This window comes from Diuraphis noxia, unplaced genomic scaffold, assembly GCF_037042655.1.
Source record: "Diuraphis noxia isolate RWA-SAM2 unplaced genomic scaffold, SU_Dnox_SAM2 contig0001, whole genome shotgun sequence".
Taxonomy (NCBI): Eukaryota; Metazoa; Arthropoda; class Insecta; order Hemiptera; family Aphididae; genus Diuraphis; species Diuraphis noxia.
The window spans coordinates 43,077,543-43,098,098 of NW_028301711.1; the positions used below are offsets into that span (position 1 = coordinate 43,077,543).

Sequence of the window (20,556 nt, forward strand, 5' to 3'; positions counted from 1 at the left end):
ATATATATATATTTATATATATATATATTTATATATTTATATATATGTATATTGTTTTGAATGTTTTGATGAAATAATTCGTAAAGAACGTTTTTATAATTAACACGCGCGAATGCATAATCAAAACAATTACGAATACTAGAAGGTACTTAAAATAATTGGATATAGTGAATATCTATTTTATTATTATATATTATTTTAATAAGTATATTATGTTAATAATGCGATAACAACTGAAATCGGTTCTTACAAAAATCAATATAGGTGATCCCGACATATAATTAAACCATAGGATACATTAGGTACCTATACAGTTCACATGCTGACCGTCTTATCGTTGTCGTATAATTGTGATACCGTTTAATAATAATATTATACATAATATATCGTTGGTGTGTATGCACATTTTGTGATATTATTATTGGTGTTCGGTTTTCCGCACGTTCAAATTGCATTCGGTTACGCGTAATGCTCACTCGACGCTCATGGTCAGAGTAATTATTATCGCATGCGTTATCGCTATTGTAATTTCGAGGCGCCGCCGTCACCACTTTGGGACGTATAAAGCTGCTTCGATCGATTCTATCATTAAGATAAATTGGTGCAATCTACGCACTCAGTTATAATTATGTCGTCTCAATACAATATCATTATCATATTCTGTTGTCAAATTCGTTCATTCATTGACATATTATAGTTTCGTATGATAGTCGCGTATCTAATAGTTGCAAGGCAGCAACATCAGCAGTAACTCGACTTCGCTTCATTTATCAAACAGTTTAGCCAGCATAGATTTAAAGAGCATAGAAGTCACCACTAACAGATAGTGATGACTGATGACTGGCAGTAATCTACGTAATCGGCATCGAAATTAATTTAAATGTTTCGATAATTATAATAATTGTCGTAGTCGTCGTCGATATATATTTCACTCATATTCGCCCCAAGTCTAAAATAAATCTGTTCAGTCTGTCAACACCACTCATATCGAACGGACGACTTTCCTATACACCGGTAGGTAAGTACCTACCTACACGTTGACCGGAAAACGGGACAACTGGACGAGAAAGTCAGCAGCAATAACGACCGTGACAATTGCGGCGAGCAAAGAAAAATCGCAGCGTTTCCGCTGCAGCACCGTCAAAAGTAGCATATACCAAAATCACCATCACCACCACCACTACCACCTGCAACACCAACTGCTAAAGGTAATAAGAGTCGTTTTCGCTTGTTTCAATCCAAATTGATTAGTAATTTTTATTTTGTCATTTTCACGTGTACGAGTGTTTACACGATCGTGTGGTGATCGTCGACGTCTTGTTCGCATATATATATATATATTGATATAATATAATGTATATAATTAAGAAACTTGCAGATATATCTACCTATTGTAGCTGATACAATTATGAGCAAGGTACAATATTATACGTCGTTATGCGTGACGCAACCGTCATGTTGAGTATAATCCGACTCGTCTCGAGAGGATGTAAACATTTTTTGTTAGTAGCTTTTACTCTCATTAATAGCTGTGTGGAAATAAGAAATATATATAATACGGGGCGATTAAACTTCAGGTGCCTGCCATGCATCGTGCGTGTTTATGTCTTGCATAAGATATAGGTAACGACAACATCACGTCGGCGATAAGAGGAAAGCACAGTGAAATAAATAGATTAGAATAATTTGTTTTAATTCATACAGGTATCTACTTACTCTTGAGATTCAAGTGATTCTACAAGTGTAAACAATAATTATGTCACATTATTATAATTATTATTTTTTTTTTTTACTCGTCTTTATCGTTGTCATTTGCTTCCTATGTAGTTAACGTCTATAACGACGTTCGTTATTGATAAAATCAGTATTTGTATTAACTACAAGGAAAATTCTTTATCTGATAACGTAAACTTTATACAATTGTACATACGAATGGTTCCCATTAAAAAATACGTAGAAACAAACTATACAATATTGCTTGATGAGTATGTTTCATCAAGCATAGCCGTATAGGTACTCAGTATCCAAATGTTAACATATAATATTTCATTTAAAATCTTAATCGAGTACCTATGTGTTTTTAGTTGTTTGATTGGTAACTAAATAAATAAAGCTTTGGGTAGTGTTTGACGATTTCATAAAATATTTAAAAGTATGAAATATTTCGAGTATTATAATATTTTTTTTTTGTTAAATAATAGTTTTATTTTTACGTATTATTTTCATAACTTTAACTTCACTTTTTATAATATTAGGGAATACAATCACTATAATTACTCATTAGTGATAGTATTATTTGGTTAGGATATTGATAAATAAATAATAATATTTGTATTAGAAAAAAATCCAACGTTTCAGAAGAAATATTTCATATTTCAAACTCTAGCTTTGGAATTCTAATGGCGACAAACATATTACAATAAGAATAATGATTTGTAGAAACTAAATAACTACCGAAGCTGGGTTGTCTACTTTTACATCGTTTTAATGAGACGATAAAATCATGATTGATAAATAGTTTAAAATGTCCATTAGAGACAGGCATGTAGTCCTAAAGTTATTTGTGAGTATGCTACACATGTGGCAGCTTTTGTCATCAATCCAGGCCCGTAGCCACGGTGGGAAAGGGCGTTGCCCTCTTAAAAATATTAGACAGACATTATTTTATATATAACGCCCCTCCCCCTAAAGTTTGCTTTGTCCCACCAGAAAATTTGGTATGGCTACGGCCTGCATCAACCCCTCCACCTCCACCTCCTTTCAATTATATAAATTAATAATATATAATTACCTAGTTATTATTTTATTAAGTTGAATTTAAATTATAATAACTTTAACAATGTAATTAATATTATTAAGTATAAAGTATATTTATTTACCTAATACATAATATAATAATACTTCTGCCAGCTAGTTTAAAACAATTTTTGTGAAGTGGGTATACGCATGTTTTTCAGCACAAACTTCCGGTCTCAAGTTTTTTTCTTTAGTATGCTCTCTTTTAAAAATTTGAAAAGTAGGTATGCGCCGCATACTCACGCATACCCTCCAATACATCCCTGATTAGAGACACATTTCTATGAAATTTAATTTAAAAAAGCGGATAAGTTGTGGATGGTAGCTCTGCTGTACAGTAGGTTACAAGTGGGTTACTGTAATGGATTGAATTAAAATTGAATCCAATGATATTATACATATCATTTGATACGAAAAACGATTCTGAGCGAAGACGGTTTATCTGTCTAGGATATATTATACATTATAAAAAATTTTCAAATCTTACTAATCTTAGATTTAAAAAGAACAATTTTTATGAATTTCTAGCTTAAAATAATTTGAGAATTTCCGTGATTTCTACGTATGTTGTAAAAATTTAAATTTAAATTACTGTAAAAAAAAATCGTGACTATATGTATTTATTTTATTTTTCAATAAATTTTTGCTATTGTAAAAATATTTTAGGAGCCTTATATTAAATTTTCAAATCTTAGATATAAAAGGAAAATTTTTTTATGATTTTCTAGTATAAAATTATTTACAAATTTTCGTGATTTTTATGTATGTGGTCAAAATTCAAACTTTAAATGCTTATAAAAAAAAATTGTGTCTATGAATTTATTTTATTTTTTAACTGCTACTGTAACAATATTTTAAAAGCCTTGTATTAAATTTTCAAGCTTTTCTACCCAACAAATACATTTTTATCGATATTAATTTTAAAAAAAACTAATAATGGTCGAAAATTGCAAATACCTATGAATAGTTCAATTTAAGTCGAACATTTTTGAAAATTCCATGGTGGATAGTATATACTTATGTATATAAGCATTCGGTGAAAATTTCATGTATCTATGGTAATTTGTTTTAAAGTTAAAACCAAAATCGATTTTGTCGAAAACTGATTGTGCATAAAATTTTTTACTTTTGACCCCCCCCCCCCCCACAAGTACCAAATAGATTCGCTTTCTGTTCAAACGAGGTACTGAAATCGAAAATCAAAGCATATTTACTGCCCCAAAACTTGATAACAGACACAAAAAAAAATACGTAAAATTCGGACACGATGTATTTACTCAATTCACGAACGAGACTGATAACCTAAATAATATTAAATTGTCCACACACTTTTAGTAATCTAGTGTCCCACTATATTACAACATATAAATTATATTTTATAATATTAAAGATAAGATATTTAAGCCGTCATAGTTCTGTACTAAAGACTATTAAATAAAAAAAAAAGTTAAGATAACAATACGTCGTTGTGAAATATATATTATTAATATAAATATATATATATATATGGGCAAATGAAAGTTTTTCGAGTGCCATCGAAAATCTCAGGCGTGCCACTTATTTGCCATCCCTGTTATCAACAGTACTATTGTACTTTTTAACCAATAAAAGTATCCAAAGTTAACCTAAGGAATATCAATAATAAGAAATTCAGTAAATTACTTATAAAATATAATAATAATATATTATATATAGCAGATATATACATATATATATATATATATATATCTTAATTTAAGATTTCTAAGTTTTACTGTTAATTAAGTGCATACCTTGAATTTATGTAAGTGACTAGGTATATCACATTAGTATATACCAATTACAACGTTTTAAAAAAAAATTTCCGTGCAGCTGTTTTAGTCTCTTAAATTACAGATATTTCATATGTACCACTTTAAACTATACAGATATATTATATATTATGCTATAATGCTATGTTAATACAATAATACATTAAAAAAAAATACCCAATTTACAATAAAATATAATTGTTTTTCATACAGATTAAATATTATAATAAATTCGAATTCGTAGTGGGATATTATTTATTATATAGGTGGAATATTAAGTATACGATCTATACAAAATACAAAAATATAATATTTATAAATTGTTTTGATTTTTATGTAGATCACAAAATTACTTATCAGTTTGAATTGTTTGTTATTATTATTTTTTTTAGTAGTCAATTATAGATATTGTATTAGAACCTAACTATTTATAATTCCAATGAAATCTTATTGTAATATAAATTATAGATACGTTAATTTTTTTAATTTTTTTTACGCTTACCTTAGCGATAACGACAAACAATATCCACTAACTAGTAAGTTAACTGACAAGTTTTATCCTTATTAAATGTTTTTATATTATTTTCTAATAATAAAACACCAAAATTATATTAGTTTATTTATTTCATTTCATTTATTTCAACTTCTACTTACAATATACTACATAGGTACATATTGTTATGTAATATTTACATATTTATACCTTAAGTTGGTCCCTAGGTACTCCCTGTAAGCAAGCTTGTGGTAGGAGTAGGGAGTCTTTTACATACTATTTACATTTAAACAACAGTTAATAAGTAACCTTAATTTAATTTTTATATAATAAACATAATAACTTATTGATAATATCTAAAACAAATAAAAACCAAAATAAAATCTACAATAATAATGAGACACTAGTCAAACGATCGCATGTACATATTTTTAATTGATTTATTGATCAGTGGTTTTAAATAAGTATACATCATATTATATTCAAGCCATAATTTGTTATGTGTGCATATACCGGTAATACCTGTTTACTTAATTTAGATTGGTTTATTTTTAATTTTCTTAAAAAGTTGTATGTAAAACAAAAAACAAAATATACTAAACTTATTCTTGATTCTTAAACAGCAGAAGTAGATTTTAAATTCTGAAGTAGATGCCCGAAGAAAAAAATTTAACCATAACTGTTTAGGTAATATACGGATAATATTGAATTATTTTAAATTTAAATCATATGGACCCATTATTATATTGTGATACTCATTCAATGAAACTATTTATTTATTTATCTCTACATTTGGTGCAAAATAATCTATCATTGACTTTTTTGGTGGTCTATGTAATAATAAAAAGCGGGTAAGTCGTGGATTTCGCTCTGCTGTACAGTAGATTAATGTAATGGATGGGATTAAATTTGAATGCAATGATAGGTATCATTGTATACGAAAAACGATTCTGAACGGAGATGATTTGTCAGTCTAGGATATATTATATTTAAATATTGTCATATATTCTATTTTGAAGCAAATATTTTATTTGTCAATTAACCCTTTCAGTACTAGACCAGAATTTAATTTTAGTGTTATTTCCTACTAAACCACACATTTGTGTATACAAATCGTTATCGTTTTAAATCCTTATATTATTTTTTAAGACGCATTTTGCATAAGGCATGGTTAATCAATTAGTGTAGTTATCATGTAGTTATCATAATTCAATTAATTCATAATACCTTAGATATACGAATACCTGGTTTGAGGATAAATCGTTATCATTACGCGATTTCATAAAAATTTAAAACTCAAACGCTCAAAACATTTTTCCTACAATGACGCTTCAAATTTTCTCTATAGCTATTTGAAGCAAAACTTATGGAAAACTTGGTGTTAAATTTTATAACCTTAGATATAAATACAAACAATATTATGAATTTTGAACTACAAAATAGTTTGCAAATATTCATGGTTTTGACGAATTTTTGTCAATATTTGAAATTCAAATGCTAATAAAAATTTAATTTGAATTTCCAATGGACATTTTTTTTGTGATAAAGATTGACAAATTTGTAAGAATTTTGTATTAAATTTTCAAATCTTAGATTTAAAAAGAAAATTTTTTATGAATTTCTAGCTTATAATAATTTGCGAATTTTCGTGACTTTTACGTATGTTGTCAAAATTTAAATTTAAATGCTTGTAAAAAATAAATTTGACTATACATTTCTTGTATTTTTCAATTGCTATTGTAAAAATATTTTAAGAGCCTTGTATTAAATTTTCAAATCTTAGGTATAAAAGGAAAATTTTTTATGAATTTCCAGGATAAAATAATTCACGAATTTTTGTGATTTTTACGTATGTTGTCAAAATTAAAATTTGAATGCATGTAAAAAAAAAAATTGTGGCTATACATTTATTTTATTTTTCAACTGCTATTGTAAAAATATATTATGAGCCTTGTATTAAGTTCTCAAATCTTAGAATTAAAAAGAAAAACATTTATGAATTTCGTTCTAAGATAATTTGAAAATTGCCGTAATTTTTACGTATTAAGACAATATTTGAACTTCAAATGCTAATAAAAAAAAATCGTGCATATGTATTTTTATAATTTTTTAATCACTATAAGAATAACTTATGAGGAACTTTGTATTAAATTTTCAAGTAGTTTGATAGTGCCTATCAGTTGTCTATAAATACCTCAAAAAAGTCAAAATATTTTGAAAATTAAATCATGTAAAGAAAATGCCAATCTAAATAACTGGTAAAATTTTTCAAGTATCTGTGACTTATACTTTTTGAATAATAACAAATGTTTAAAATCGTTTGAGGATAAATCGTTATCGTTACGCTATTTCGTAAAAATTTAAAATTCAAACGCACTTAAAATTTTTCCTATAATGATGCTTCGAGTTTTCTCTATAGCTACTTGAAGGAAAACTTAGTGTTGTATTTTTAATCCTTAGTTATAAACGCAAAAAATTTTATGATTTTTCAACTTCAAAATTACTTGCAAATTTTCGCGTTTTCGACATATTTCGTAAAATTTTGATCTGTAAACGCTTATTTAAAAAAATTGTGACTCACGATTTTTAATTTTTTTTAACTACAATAAGAACAACTCATATGGAACCGTGTATTAAATTCTCAAGTCTTTTGGTCGTCCAACATTTTTTTACCGACACTTCAAAAAAAAATTCTCATAATAAAAATTGAAAATTTCAGTGGTCTATAAATAACTCAAAAAAAGTCAAAAATTTAACTGTATATAGATATCACTAACATAAACATTTGGTGAAAATTTCAAGTATTTACAGTGATTAGTTTTTGAATTACAACCATATATAAAAAAATCGATTTGGTCGAAAACTGATTTTGCGTAAAAATTCCCGTTTTTCTGTAATTTTTTTTTTTTGTTTTTCTCGATTTTTTTGAAAACTGTTGGAAAATGTTTACTTTTGACCTCTTTAATGCTCCAATGATCTTCAATTTTACATCGGAAACCACCCCCAAAGTTTGAAATCGAAGCATTATTTCGACTAGTTATGCTGTACACAGTCACAAAAAAAAAAAAAAACACATCATTGTAAAATCAATACATTCATCACTTCGTTCAGAATCTAAAAGTGATGATCGAAAAGATCGAAACGAAATCCTAATGACTGCTGGGATAACTATAAACTATAATGCATATTTTATGACAGCTTTCGCAGTATGAAACACATCTTGAGTTCAAATGGCCACGGTGCAGACGTCAACAATGGCAACGATGTAGACGGCAACGATGGAGACGGCAACATCGGAACACAGGGGTGGCGTTGTAGTAAGGGTGACAAAAAGCAGCTGCCGTACGACCCGTTTCAGATGCGTGACAACTCCAACTCGACCACGTGAGTATAAAACAGATTATTATTATTATTATTATTGTTTGTATTTCCCTGGCCTCGTCTTTAAAATACGAAATTATTTTCCAGTGCTACCGGTGCTTTGTTACATCTGATAAAGAGTAGTCTCGGTTCCGGCGTCCTTGCCATGCCGAATGCATTCAAAAACGGCGGGCTCATTTTTGGCTTGTTTGGGACGGCTGCCATCGGGGCTCTGTGTGCGCACTGCATCTACCTTCTAGTGAGTATAATAATACAGTTGCCCACACTGTGTGTATTCTTATAAGATCTTTTTCACCGATGCCATCTTAAGCGTAGGTACCCGTTCGTTCGTACTCACAAGTCCGTACAGATATAATATGTTATTATGAAAGCGAATTGTTCATCAATGAAAAGCCCCGTATTCTATTTGAATTTTTACGAGAAAAAAATTAGTTTTACTCATAATATTGTGTTTGAAAATTATAACATTTTAGAAAAATATTCTGCTTTAGAATGAAAAATATATTTAAATAAATATAAAACCATTCGATCGATACGAAAATTTAAAGTAAAGATCCATTCGAGGATGTATATAGTTATGTTTGATAGATAGGTAATTAAAAAAGGATTTTTAAAAAAAAAACCCTTATGTTACTATACCTAATAAATTCTTAAACTTATGAGTTATAATATTCGTACTTCAATGAGATATAAAAATTTAAAAATTAAATCAAATTTTCCAGAAAACTATCGCAATGTGTACTTTGTATTGACAATCTATATACTCGTGTTATATAAATATGTCATCTGCATATTATCGGTTCCCAAACAAACATATTATTATTTAATAGTATGTATTGTTAATCAGTTAGAACAAAACAAACTTCAGCATAGCTATTTACCTTGCTGTTAAACTCTTTGTTTATTTTAGACTACGAAGTATGATAATCAATAAAATTTTAAAATTTCTAGCAGACCAACGAATCACGAATGTATTAGTTTTACAACGAATTCAACGATGTGCATTATTTTTTTGTGCCTATCATAACCTTTTGAATCACCTTCACGATCTTAAACTTTAAAGGTTTTGGTAACAAATTGAACTTAATTTAAATACTACTTATGGGTAATTAAAAATATTAATCATAAAAACTTCACACGTTCCACTGTCATTATTAAAATTATCATCTTCTATTCAAAATTAAATTTTAAAATTATTTAACCTATTGGCTATTAAATTATTTACCTATAGTTACTAAAAATGTATTTTTATTTATATAAATGGTTAAAAAACTTAAAAATGTAAAACAAAATTTCTCATACGTTTTATTAATAATAATTTAAAAATATTGAAAATCCATGGTCAACATTTTTTTGTTTATATTTGAATATTTCATTTAAACTTTTTCTCAGCACTACGTATAATCGTATTATTCACTATACACAATGATTTTTTAGAAATATTTATATTCAAACGCTATTTAGTATTTATGCTATTGGTCTATTCAGACCTTTCTACGCTTGATACGTCATTATACAAGTTAATTATTAGATAGTAAATGTCATTTGGTTTTATTAAAATCACGAACGTTTTGATTTAGTATAGTTGTTTTTTTTTAAAAAAGAATTCAATGTAGGCAATCTGAATGACATTAAAAAAAAGCGAGTAAGTCGTGGATGTCGCTCTGCTGTACAGTAGGTTACAAGTGGGTTACTGTAATGGATGGAATTAAATTTGAATTCAATGATTTTATATCATTGTTTACGAAAAACGATTCTGAACGGAGATGGTTTATCTGTCTAGGATATATTATAGATTATTAAAAATTTTCAAATCTTAGATTTAAAAAGAAAAACTTTTATGAATTTCTATCTAAGATAATTTAAACATCGCCGTAATTTTTACGTATTTTGTCAAAATTCAAAGTTTGAATGCTTATAAAAACATATTGTGACTATGTATTTTTTTATTTTTCAACTACTATTTTAACAATCTGTTAGGAGCCTTGTAATAAATTTTCAAACTTTTCTATCCAACAAATACATTTTTATCGATCTTAATTTAAAAAAAACTTATAATGATTGAAAATTACATATGCCTACAAATAGTTTAACTTTAGTCGAAGTTTTTTTTTAATTGCACGGTGGATAGAATATACTTATATAGACATTCGGTGAAAATTTCATATATCTATGGTCATTTGTTTTAAAGTTACATTAAAAACCAAAATCGATTTTGTTGAAAATTGATTGTGCGTAAAAATTCCCGTTTTTTCCTTAATTTTTAGTTTGTTTATATTTAGAAAAATATTGGGATTTTTTTACTTTTGACCACCCCCCCCCCCCCTCCCCCCCCCAAAAAAAAAGTACTAACTAGATTCACTTTCTGATCGAACGAGGTACTGAAGTCGAAAATCGAAGCACTTTTATTGCCCTGCAAAAACGTGATGACAAACACAAAAAAAAAAGAAAAATCACACATCATGGTAAAACCAATACATTCCTCGCTCCCGCTCAAAATCTAAAAACTGAAAATTAAGAAAAAAATATGTTTCAAGTTATAAATTACAATAAACTCTTAAAGAAATGTACAAAGTTTATTAATATACTTGCCACTTACATCAACTACGGGTTCACTATGTTGTTTTTATGTGCAACGCTTACGAGTTATGTATAGTATAGTTATGTACATAAGTATTCCAATTAGGCACATATCTATAAATTTAAATTCAGTGGTGTAATTTGTCACCGTGAATTTAAAAGCAACCTAATGTGAAAGTACCTGATTGATTTCGTTTACTCATTGTAATATTTTATTAGCGCAAAATCATGTATATTTTAAATTTTTTCATCATTTTGAAAAAAATATTAGGTAGGTACGTCATGAATTAAAATTTTTTTGTCACAGTGATAAATAATTGGTTATTTATAATTAAAAGTTAGAATATATTTAGTCACATGCGAGTACCTGCATGGAAGTGGTGAACTGGTGTGCCTGTGTGTTTAGTTAGGAAATGAAGTATATTATTAATTATTTTTGTATGTACAAAAATAGAAACAATTAAGATCATAATTTCAATTAGTTTTATTTCTAAAATCTAAAATTAATACAAATTTTAAAAACAACATCCGATTAGGTCACTTATTTATCATTAATATCAGACTTCAGTTAACTTTGTGACAGTCGTGTACAATGTAAAGTGGCATAATTAGACCTACATACTTTTGTGTTGAATTTAGTTTAGTATGCTGAAATATTTTTTCGATGTGCTTCTATTATTTTTTTAATATAGACAAATATCTTAGAAATAAAAATCATGTAAATAAATTAAGTTACAGCAAATGGCAAACAATTTCTAATATGTTTAAAAAAATAGACAAAACTTGAACCAGTGAGCAAGCAATAAAAATAACGTATTATTAAAACTTAAAACAATATTAGTTTACAAAGCTTAAATTTATATCAACAATTGTATTTATGAAATATCAACTACCTTATATTTACAAATTATATTGTTATCTAATTAATGAAAAGGATTGCAATGTTTAACTATTTGAATAAAAATATATAAATTATATATAATATAATATATAGGTAATTATATTTTTTCGTAAATTATAAAATATGTGAAATAAAATGGTAATTTGATAAATATTCAAGATAATTTGCTTGCAAGAGATAAGTAATCGGTTTTTTTAAAGTTATTCATTTGGCTGGTCAAAACTTTATCCCCCTTCTATTGAAAATTGAAATAACGCTACTGTTTAAATTATTAAAAAACTTATGTGGAACCACGTATTAAACTAAACATTTCTTCGACTGAGCGTGATTATATATTGGCATTTATAGAAAAAAAAAATGTAAAAAATTGTCAACTTCAAAAAAAATTGAAAAATAATCAAAATATTTTATATGATTTACAATGTACCTACAATGTACAATTTTACAAATTGTACAGTACAATACAGTACTATAAATTTAGTAAATATTTAAAGTATTTACGGTTATTTATATTATCATATTAAAACAAACTATTTTTATTTTTTTGAGTTGAGAGTTTTTATTTTTTATCTCTCAGCTTAATTTACATTCCTATCAGAAAATATATTGAAGTAGAAAATTGAAGCATTTGTACTGCTCCAATAATTAGTAGTGATGAAAAACACAAACTAAAACACTTATTATTGTAAAATCAATACACATTCATGACTATAAAGTATAAGATCAAAATCTAAAAGTATAGTTATGTTATAAAGTAATAAAGTATATGTTCACAAATCATAGAATAAATAATATGTAAAAATTAAAAATATGTGCCCTACAATATTTATAAATCGCAACTGACAAACAAATCTGCGAGATATCGTGGCATAATGTAATATAATGTTATTGTTGTAGGTACGTTCTGTATTTTGTCGTTAATATTTTATGCAATAATAACCATATCGTCGACCGTACAGTATACCAAAGTTGTCACACCTATAGTACCTACAGTAAATGAAAAACACAAATCACTGAAAATTACAACGACATAGATGCCAACAGCCGAATTTTTCTTTTCATGTTCACGTATTGCATAGTATTGTAATTATTTGGAACACTTTCAAATATTATTAATGAATGGTATCCGCGCCGTTTGATTTTGATACAAGCGACCCAACACACTGTCATGGTGTTTAACTTACATAGTTACGGGCCGTCATTATGGCATTATTTTTTTATTATTTTTTTACGGTGTTTACCGATTCTCTGTAATAATAATAATAATAATAATAATAATAATATGTTGTTTCACGGGAATCGTAAAATATAAAGTTACTTTATTTTGATCGCGCTATGAATGCGTCTTATTATTTTTAATAATTATATTGTCGCTGCTGTTACCTGTTATGTGTGAAATATGACGGCACAATAATAGTGTCAAATAAAATTAAAATACTACCTACAAAAGCCGTCTAGTATTTATTATGTATTATTACACTATAATAATATTACGTATTGCTATTTTTCTTTCAGGTGCTGTGCTCGCAATCACTGGCCCGTCGTACACGGCGTCCGGCTCTCGGTTTTGCCGACACCGCGTACGCAGCATTTAAGACAGGCCCGCGTAGGTTTCGCGCTTGGGCCTCGTTCGCCAGGTATGACGATGGATTTTAATATTATAATAAAATTGTTGTGGTTTTAATAATCATTGTTAACGATGCAGATAATATTTCACTATGTAGCGGATATAACATTGCATAAATCTAACCTTTTGGTTTTTCCTAGAAAATAATATACTGTTCTTCGACGGCTGGTGTTAGATAAAAAAAAATATTATTATTGTATATCAGGCTTATGTCACCAAATGACAACCATACCGTGTATTATAAAATTTAAATTTTGGACACATTTTTATGTGTACTTCAGTCGTCTACGTATTTTTTGGCTAAAACGACGAGCTCTTAAAATGGGCGTATTTAAAAAAAATTGTGAAAATATTCCTTTCTACAATACATTTGTATGCTGTGTCGACCTTACGATTGTACATTTCATTTTATTCCGACGGGTTTTCCCGTATCATTGAGCAAATAATATTAGTCGGGAATGAAAAGAGTAATTTATTATTATTAAAGAGTTACGCATAGACAAATTTGTCGTATATGTGTGAAATAAAATTATGTAAATTATTATATAATATTCCTATAACAACAATTATTAAATACTCATGAATGTACATTCAGCGTACGAGATTGCTGTTTATACGTAACCAAATATTATTCATCAAAATATGGCAGATTATTTTGTCCCAAATAATCGACATTATTACATAAAATTTAAATAACATAAAGAGTGCCGAGCACAGATTTGAATTCGCTAAGAAGTTAACATATACCTATTCCTAATATATATGTGAATTAGTCTAACTTTTGTATTTAATCCAAATACTTATTTAAAGCAATAACCCAAATCAACTTTCCATAATTCGACGCTCATTCAATTATATAATAAAAATGTTGAACTTTTAATGCTTGTAAAATTGTAATATTATAGTGATTGCAGATTGAACATGGATGATATTATATTTAATTGAACTGTTAAGTCATATACATTATTGACAGTTTTATGAATATTAGTACATAATTTACACTTATTTCTAAATTAAATTTATTAGTTATGAAATAATTTGTGGATTGATACTCCTTATAAATGGTAAAATATTTATACTTTTTAAATACACCAGCCAAATAAATTTGTTCTTCTTAAAATAGAAAAAAGTAACCTTACAACCCATTAATACTACATATATTTTCAAAGTAAAAACTTTACGACTGGACTAGAGTTTGAATAAAAATTATTTTATCGCATAGATTGGCCAATAATATACAATATATTTTCAAAGATATAAATACACAATAATGCAACCTCCTTACATATATATTTTTTTGTTTTTTATTATGTCTGGTGTCTTTATACACACATTTTCATGTCACTGTTAAATTAACTATCCACAAAATCATCTTAATAAAGAGGATTTGTCAACGCTGCACTATTTTGCACGTATTATTTCGGCAACTGTGTGTATGTAATACTCGTATCAGCGTCGTTCAAACAGGTATAACAACGCGCACTGACATGAAACAGTTTGCGTCCTATTTTCACTTTAACTTTTTTCAGGTCGCAGACAACCACATGCCTGTAGAGTGGCAATTCTCCATACGTACCTGGATCTTGGGTCTCGCCTTACCGATTCTTCCTCTCGGCACCATTCGTTCACTCCAGGTATTGGTTCCCTTCTCAGCCGTGGCTACGACATTCATACTACTCGGTTTGGGTTGCTCCATGGTATGGGTGGTGATCGGTGTCAGTCCGTTCGCCAGCAAAGAAGCTGTGCTGGCAGCCGTGCCACTGCCTGATATGGCGTCTCGTCCCTGGATAGGCACACTTGCACACATGCCATTGTTCTTCGCCACTGTTGTCTTTGCCATGGAGGGTATCGGCACCGTATGTATTATATTTCAGACAGTTTCAATTAATATGCCATATAGCTTCAATAGTAATATTTATCCGTGACTTAGGTTCTACCGATTGAGAACTCGATGCGCCATCCAGAACATTTCCTCCGGGCCCGCCCATGTGGAGTGTTGAATGCCGCAATGACGCTGGTTGTGTTTTTGTACTCGATGGCCGGCTTCCTCGGATACTTACGTTTTGGCAATGCCACTGAAGGTTCGATCACGCTCAATCTTCCCAACGATTTGTACGTATTTTTAGTATAATAATTAATAAATATCAATCAGTAATCATCAATTAGTACAGCAAGGGGTAGTCAGGTTAGTGACAGAGGTGGTAAATAATCTGTAATTTTCTTGGTCACCTTGACCAACCTCAAATTATAGATTCGCTGAGACAGTTAAGATCATGGTCACGATGTCAATACTCTTCTCATACGGCTTGCAGTTTTGTGTCCCTAGTGAAATTGTTTGGGCTCGCTTGAGGCCCTGGCTACGGAAACGCAAATGTGACGCTAAGTATTCCACAAATGCGACAGACAAAGATACAGTAGCTGTGAGCACCATTGCCGGCAGCATTGTGACCATGACCACGGTCACATCAACAATGAATCATTCTAAACACTACGAAAAGAAACAAGCTGAAATAGATGAACTGCATGAGGAAGAAGAGTACATGGACTGGGAATATTACGTGATGCGGGCATTAATGATCCTGGGAACTTGTACAGTACCATATTATATTGATTTAATTTCGTTCTAGTGTTTACTTACATTTCTTTTTATACGTATTCCAGTTGGAATTGCTGCCATTGTACCCAACCTTGCCCCCATCATATCTTTATTTGGAGCAGTATTCTTCTCCATCCTAGGACTTTTGTGTCCAGCTGTAATACATCTGGTTGCATTTTGGGAATATAAGAACGAAAATGAAAATGATGAAAACTATGAAGACTCAGATTCAGAAAACAATTTACGATTTGACGGAGTCGATAACTATGCTATGTTTGACGACATAAGTATAGAATGTGGTGGTAATACACAGCGACAACAACAAAGGAAAATAAGCAATGATGAATCGAGTACCAGAAAAAAGGGCATGTCCCTATTAACGGCCACCAAAGATGTGGCCATCGCTTTACTCGCTTTATTGGCCATGGTTTCTGGGGCATATGCGTCTTTGGTAGACATATTTAAATGTTACGGATCTAGTAGTAAATAGCACGCTATAAATTCTACCATAGAAATTATAACGTCAACTGCTCAGGGCCAGAGTCAGCGTTCCTGTTGAGAAAATAAATAAATTTATCAATATGCATAAACATCACCACTGCATCGATCCAAGCTTTAAATACATTATTCAAACAGCTTGAGAGATGTTGTGAAGTCATCCCCACACCACTAGATATATTATGTAAGCTATATGAGTGTCACCAACATTATTAATAGCATCACTCTCATAGTGTTCTTATATGTTTAATTTATTTTGGACATAAATATAATATTATCATAATTTTCTTTCCTAACGGTCTAGTGTCATAATATAATTATAGTAGGTAGGTGTTATTATTGACTGATGCTATCTGTCTTAAAGACCTATTTATTTTTATTTTTATTTTTATTTAAAATTTGTTATTTCCTACTTTATTTGATTAACTGTCAAGTGTATTTTTATAGATGCGCGTTGACAATAAAAAAAAAAGTAGTGCATAATTTCAAATATCTTATTGATACTTATTTATTATAGTCATTACTATTTTTAAATTATTTTATTATACTACTATTTCACTTTCCACTGTTATATGTTACACATTTTAAAAGACATTTTTTTTTTAAATATGTTTTGGATTTCGGCCGTTACTACTTGTAAAATAGTTGAAATCATATTGTTTTTTTTTTTATATAAAACGATGAAAATGCCAAATGATTACACCATTAGTATGAATTTTTAATATACCTAATTTATACGTGATTTTTGTTCGAAATACATAAATTGTTTTTTCAACATATCATAAAATTATTTATTTAGTAGGTACCTATACCTATTTTTCAAGGTTAGTGTAAGAGTATATTCAAGCATAATATATACATATATTTCCTAATTGAATAACTCGATCATATTTTAGGTATTTAGGTACCTAGTTATATTTATTTATTAGCTGTTCGTCTAGAAAACATGCATAATCATAAACCTACAATAAAAGACTAAAAGAGAAACTTGTAAGTACCCGTATACCTTAACCTACCTTAACTCCTTTGTGAAAAAGTTTCTCATTGTCCATCATATTTTTCAAAGTACGTAAATATATGGTGTATGTTGTATTGTTAAATAGATAAATAAGTCCACTCTCTGTTAACATCAGTTTTTAAACACAGATTTATTCAAAAAATGGCTGAAACCTCAGTTTTTTATTTTTCAACACCTAATACCGTAGCCGATACCAAAAGCTTCCAAACCTACTGTCCGTGGTCATTATATTATGTAGTATATTATTAATTATAGTGTGTTAAGTTAAAGTGCTATTTTAAACATAATTAAATAATGATAAATTAATTAAATTTCATAAATCATAAATTTTTAATATTTTAGGAACATAAAAAAAACTAAAACCGCAGTTGCGAATGTTAATATCGTGGCGAGATCCATTTCTGCTGTAGCTCCAGAAGTCAGTACGTCAGAATTATTGTGATATTTTCCATATAGAATATTGCACTTCGTATACTTCATTGAATTTAATTCTTTATATAATATTATATTTACAACCAAACAAATATATTTTAACACCGATAAATTGTTGTGGTTAATTTAAATTTATTTTTAGGATGTATTAATATATGTATATAAGACTATAGTCTGTTATAAAATTAAATAATAAGAAATAGTTAAGTGTATATGCAACCAAAAATTATAATACGGTTTATCGGGGTAGTAGAATTATACATAAGTAAGCACCATTACATATGATAATTCATATTATCTAAATCGCATTGTATCGTGTAGCACGTATGGAGTGTAGACTGTTTAGAGGTATAATATTACACTTATACGTCGTATAATATTATTCAAATGTGTATATTATTTTAATATGTATGAGCTTACGGCTCACATTTATAACCACTCGTATTTCTAAATCATGTTGTGTAGCGATACAATTACTGCAGTGATCTATTATAATCATATTAATATATTATACATTATAAAAGACAAACTTTGGTGACGATTTTTAAGGTGATCTATACTATGACAACTATAGAAATATTATGAACAATGAACACTAAAAAACAAATAGAAGTTAATATTTACATACTTAAAAAAAAATACACAGGTGGGTCACCAATTGACCCATTTTAGTATAGTTGATGACTATTGCGTAATCACAAAATTTATTCATAGATGTGTTTTAGGATTTTTTCGTTACAGTTATGGTAACGGTTGTGGTAAAATTATAGCTTATACAATTAACGATTTTGAGATTTTCTAATTTTTTTAATATGCACAATATAATGTTATATGATTGACTTTGTATAAAATATTCAGGTATTAATATTAAAACTGTAAGTTAAATTAAATTATTAAAATAAAAACATTATTTTTAGTAAAGAATTTTAACTACTTCAAAATGTTAAACTTAAATTGTTTAGTCTAACCAACATGTAAATTTAATTTATTACACCCTCAATAGACTATAATTTATTAATATACATTTTATATGGTAAGTATACTAGTACATTTTGCCAATGTTTGAGTTGTATTAGATGATTTTGTTTGTTATTTTTAATAGTTATATTGCAATATTCTGCAATGCGCAAAAATGTACCATTTTTGTCAAGTGCCAATAATATGCGATAAATTCACCTATGATTCGCTGGTGCTAGTATGTTCAACAATATTTAAAACGCATGTATATAGTCTTTCATTTAGCCGTGACCTCGGTTTACGGTGTAGCAGTAGTATATAGTATGGTGGGAGGATCAGGAGAAATCCGGTTACATCCACTGCCGCCTTCACCGATATGTCAAATATTTTTGTCAATCAGAAGACGACAATCAATAAACTTAATTACGTAAGTCATGAAGTTAATGGTAGGTATTAACTATTATTAACGATGGTTCAGGTACTCGTAAAAAGTAATGAAAAAATGTCTAAAACGATCAGAGAAAGATATAGGTACCTATAGCAGGTGCTCACGAAAAACATTCCACTCTTATCTTAAGATAAAGGTAGCACTATGAATTGCGATCAAAGTTGAACTATAAACGTATTTTTTTTCTGATTTTTAATCTGATTATTAATTTTAGATTTGGAGTGTAGAAAAGAGTGTATTGACTTAACAATGATATGTTTATATATTTTTTTTTCTGTACTGTGTACACGTACGTAATCGAAATAATGCTTCGATTTTCAACGTTGATTTCTTTTCCGGTGGGAAAGTGAGTCTAGTTGGTGCATTTGGAGGGTAAAAATTAAAAATTTCCATAAGTTTTCAAAAGCTCAGGAAAAAAAGAAATTAAGGAAAAACGAAAATTGTCAACAAAATTTAAAATTATGGTGATTAGCAAGGTTAGGATTTGTAAGCAACAGCATGTTTTTTTTGCGACTTCTGATTATTGATTTTGTCAGTAATGTCCACGAATCACCTCATGATTCATCTCGAATGGTGGTGTTTTTATTTTGCATGTTTTTGCATATTTTGGATAAAATGCATATTAATGCATCATATATTGAATAAAATGAATATTATTGCATATTTCGATTATAAGAATGCGAAAAATGCATGTTTTATAGTATATTTCGTAATTAATATTTATAATTTAATATTAATATTTTTTGTAATCGCTTTGCTATAATTATTTGCAATAAAATGCAAATTAAAAAAAAATATATTAATATTTCATATTTAATTCTAGCTCTACTGATTAAAGTATAAAACTTGGTTTTTTTGTCAAACACAAATTTTATTTTTATTAATACAATCCTATGGTACAATTGGTATGCGATTAAAGATTGGATTGAATAGTTTGACGGAGAAAGATAAACACAATTAATAAAAGTATGTCGATCAATATAAAATCTAAGTTAGAAATTAAAATGCATATTTTTGGTAAATAAAATGCATATTTTAC

General features: G+C 28.4%; 1 protein-coding gene across 1 annotated transcript; it reads left to right on the forward strand.

The window, feature by feature from the left end:
• Positions 1 to 629: 629 nt before the first annotated feature.
• Positions 630 to 17,355, forward strand: LOC107163121 (proton-coupled amino acid transporter-like protein pathetic). Its single transcript, XM_089216371.1, has 9 exons — positions 630 to 1,208; positions 8,278 to 8,463; positions 8,548 to 8,698; positions 13,457 to 13,578; positions 14,951 to 15,035; positions 15,098 to 15,424; positions 15,499 to 15,680; positions 15,820 to 16,157; positions 16,230 to 17,355. Exons 2-9 carry the CDS (start codon positions 8,288 to 8,290, stop codon positions 16,652 to 16,654), a joined length of 1,806 nt encoding a protein of 601 aa, XP_089072497.1. The 5' UTR covers positions 630 to 1,208; positions 8,278 to 8,287; the 3' UTR covers positions 16,655 to 17,355.
• The last annotated feature ends 3,201 nt before the right edge of the window (positions 17,356 to 20,556 follow it).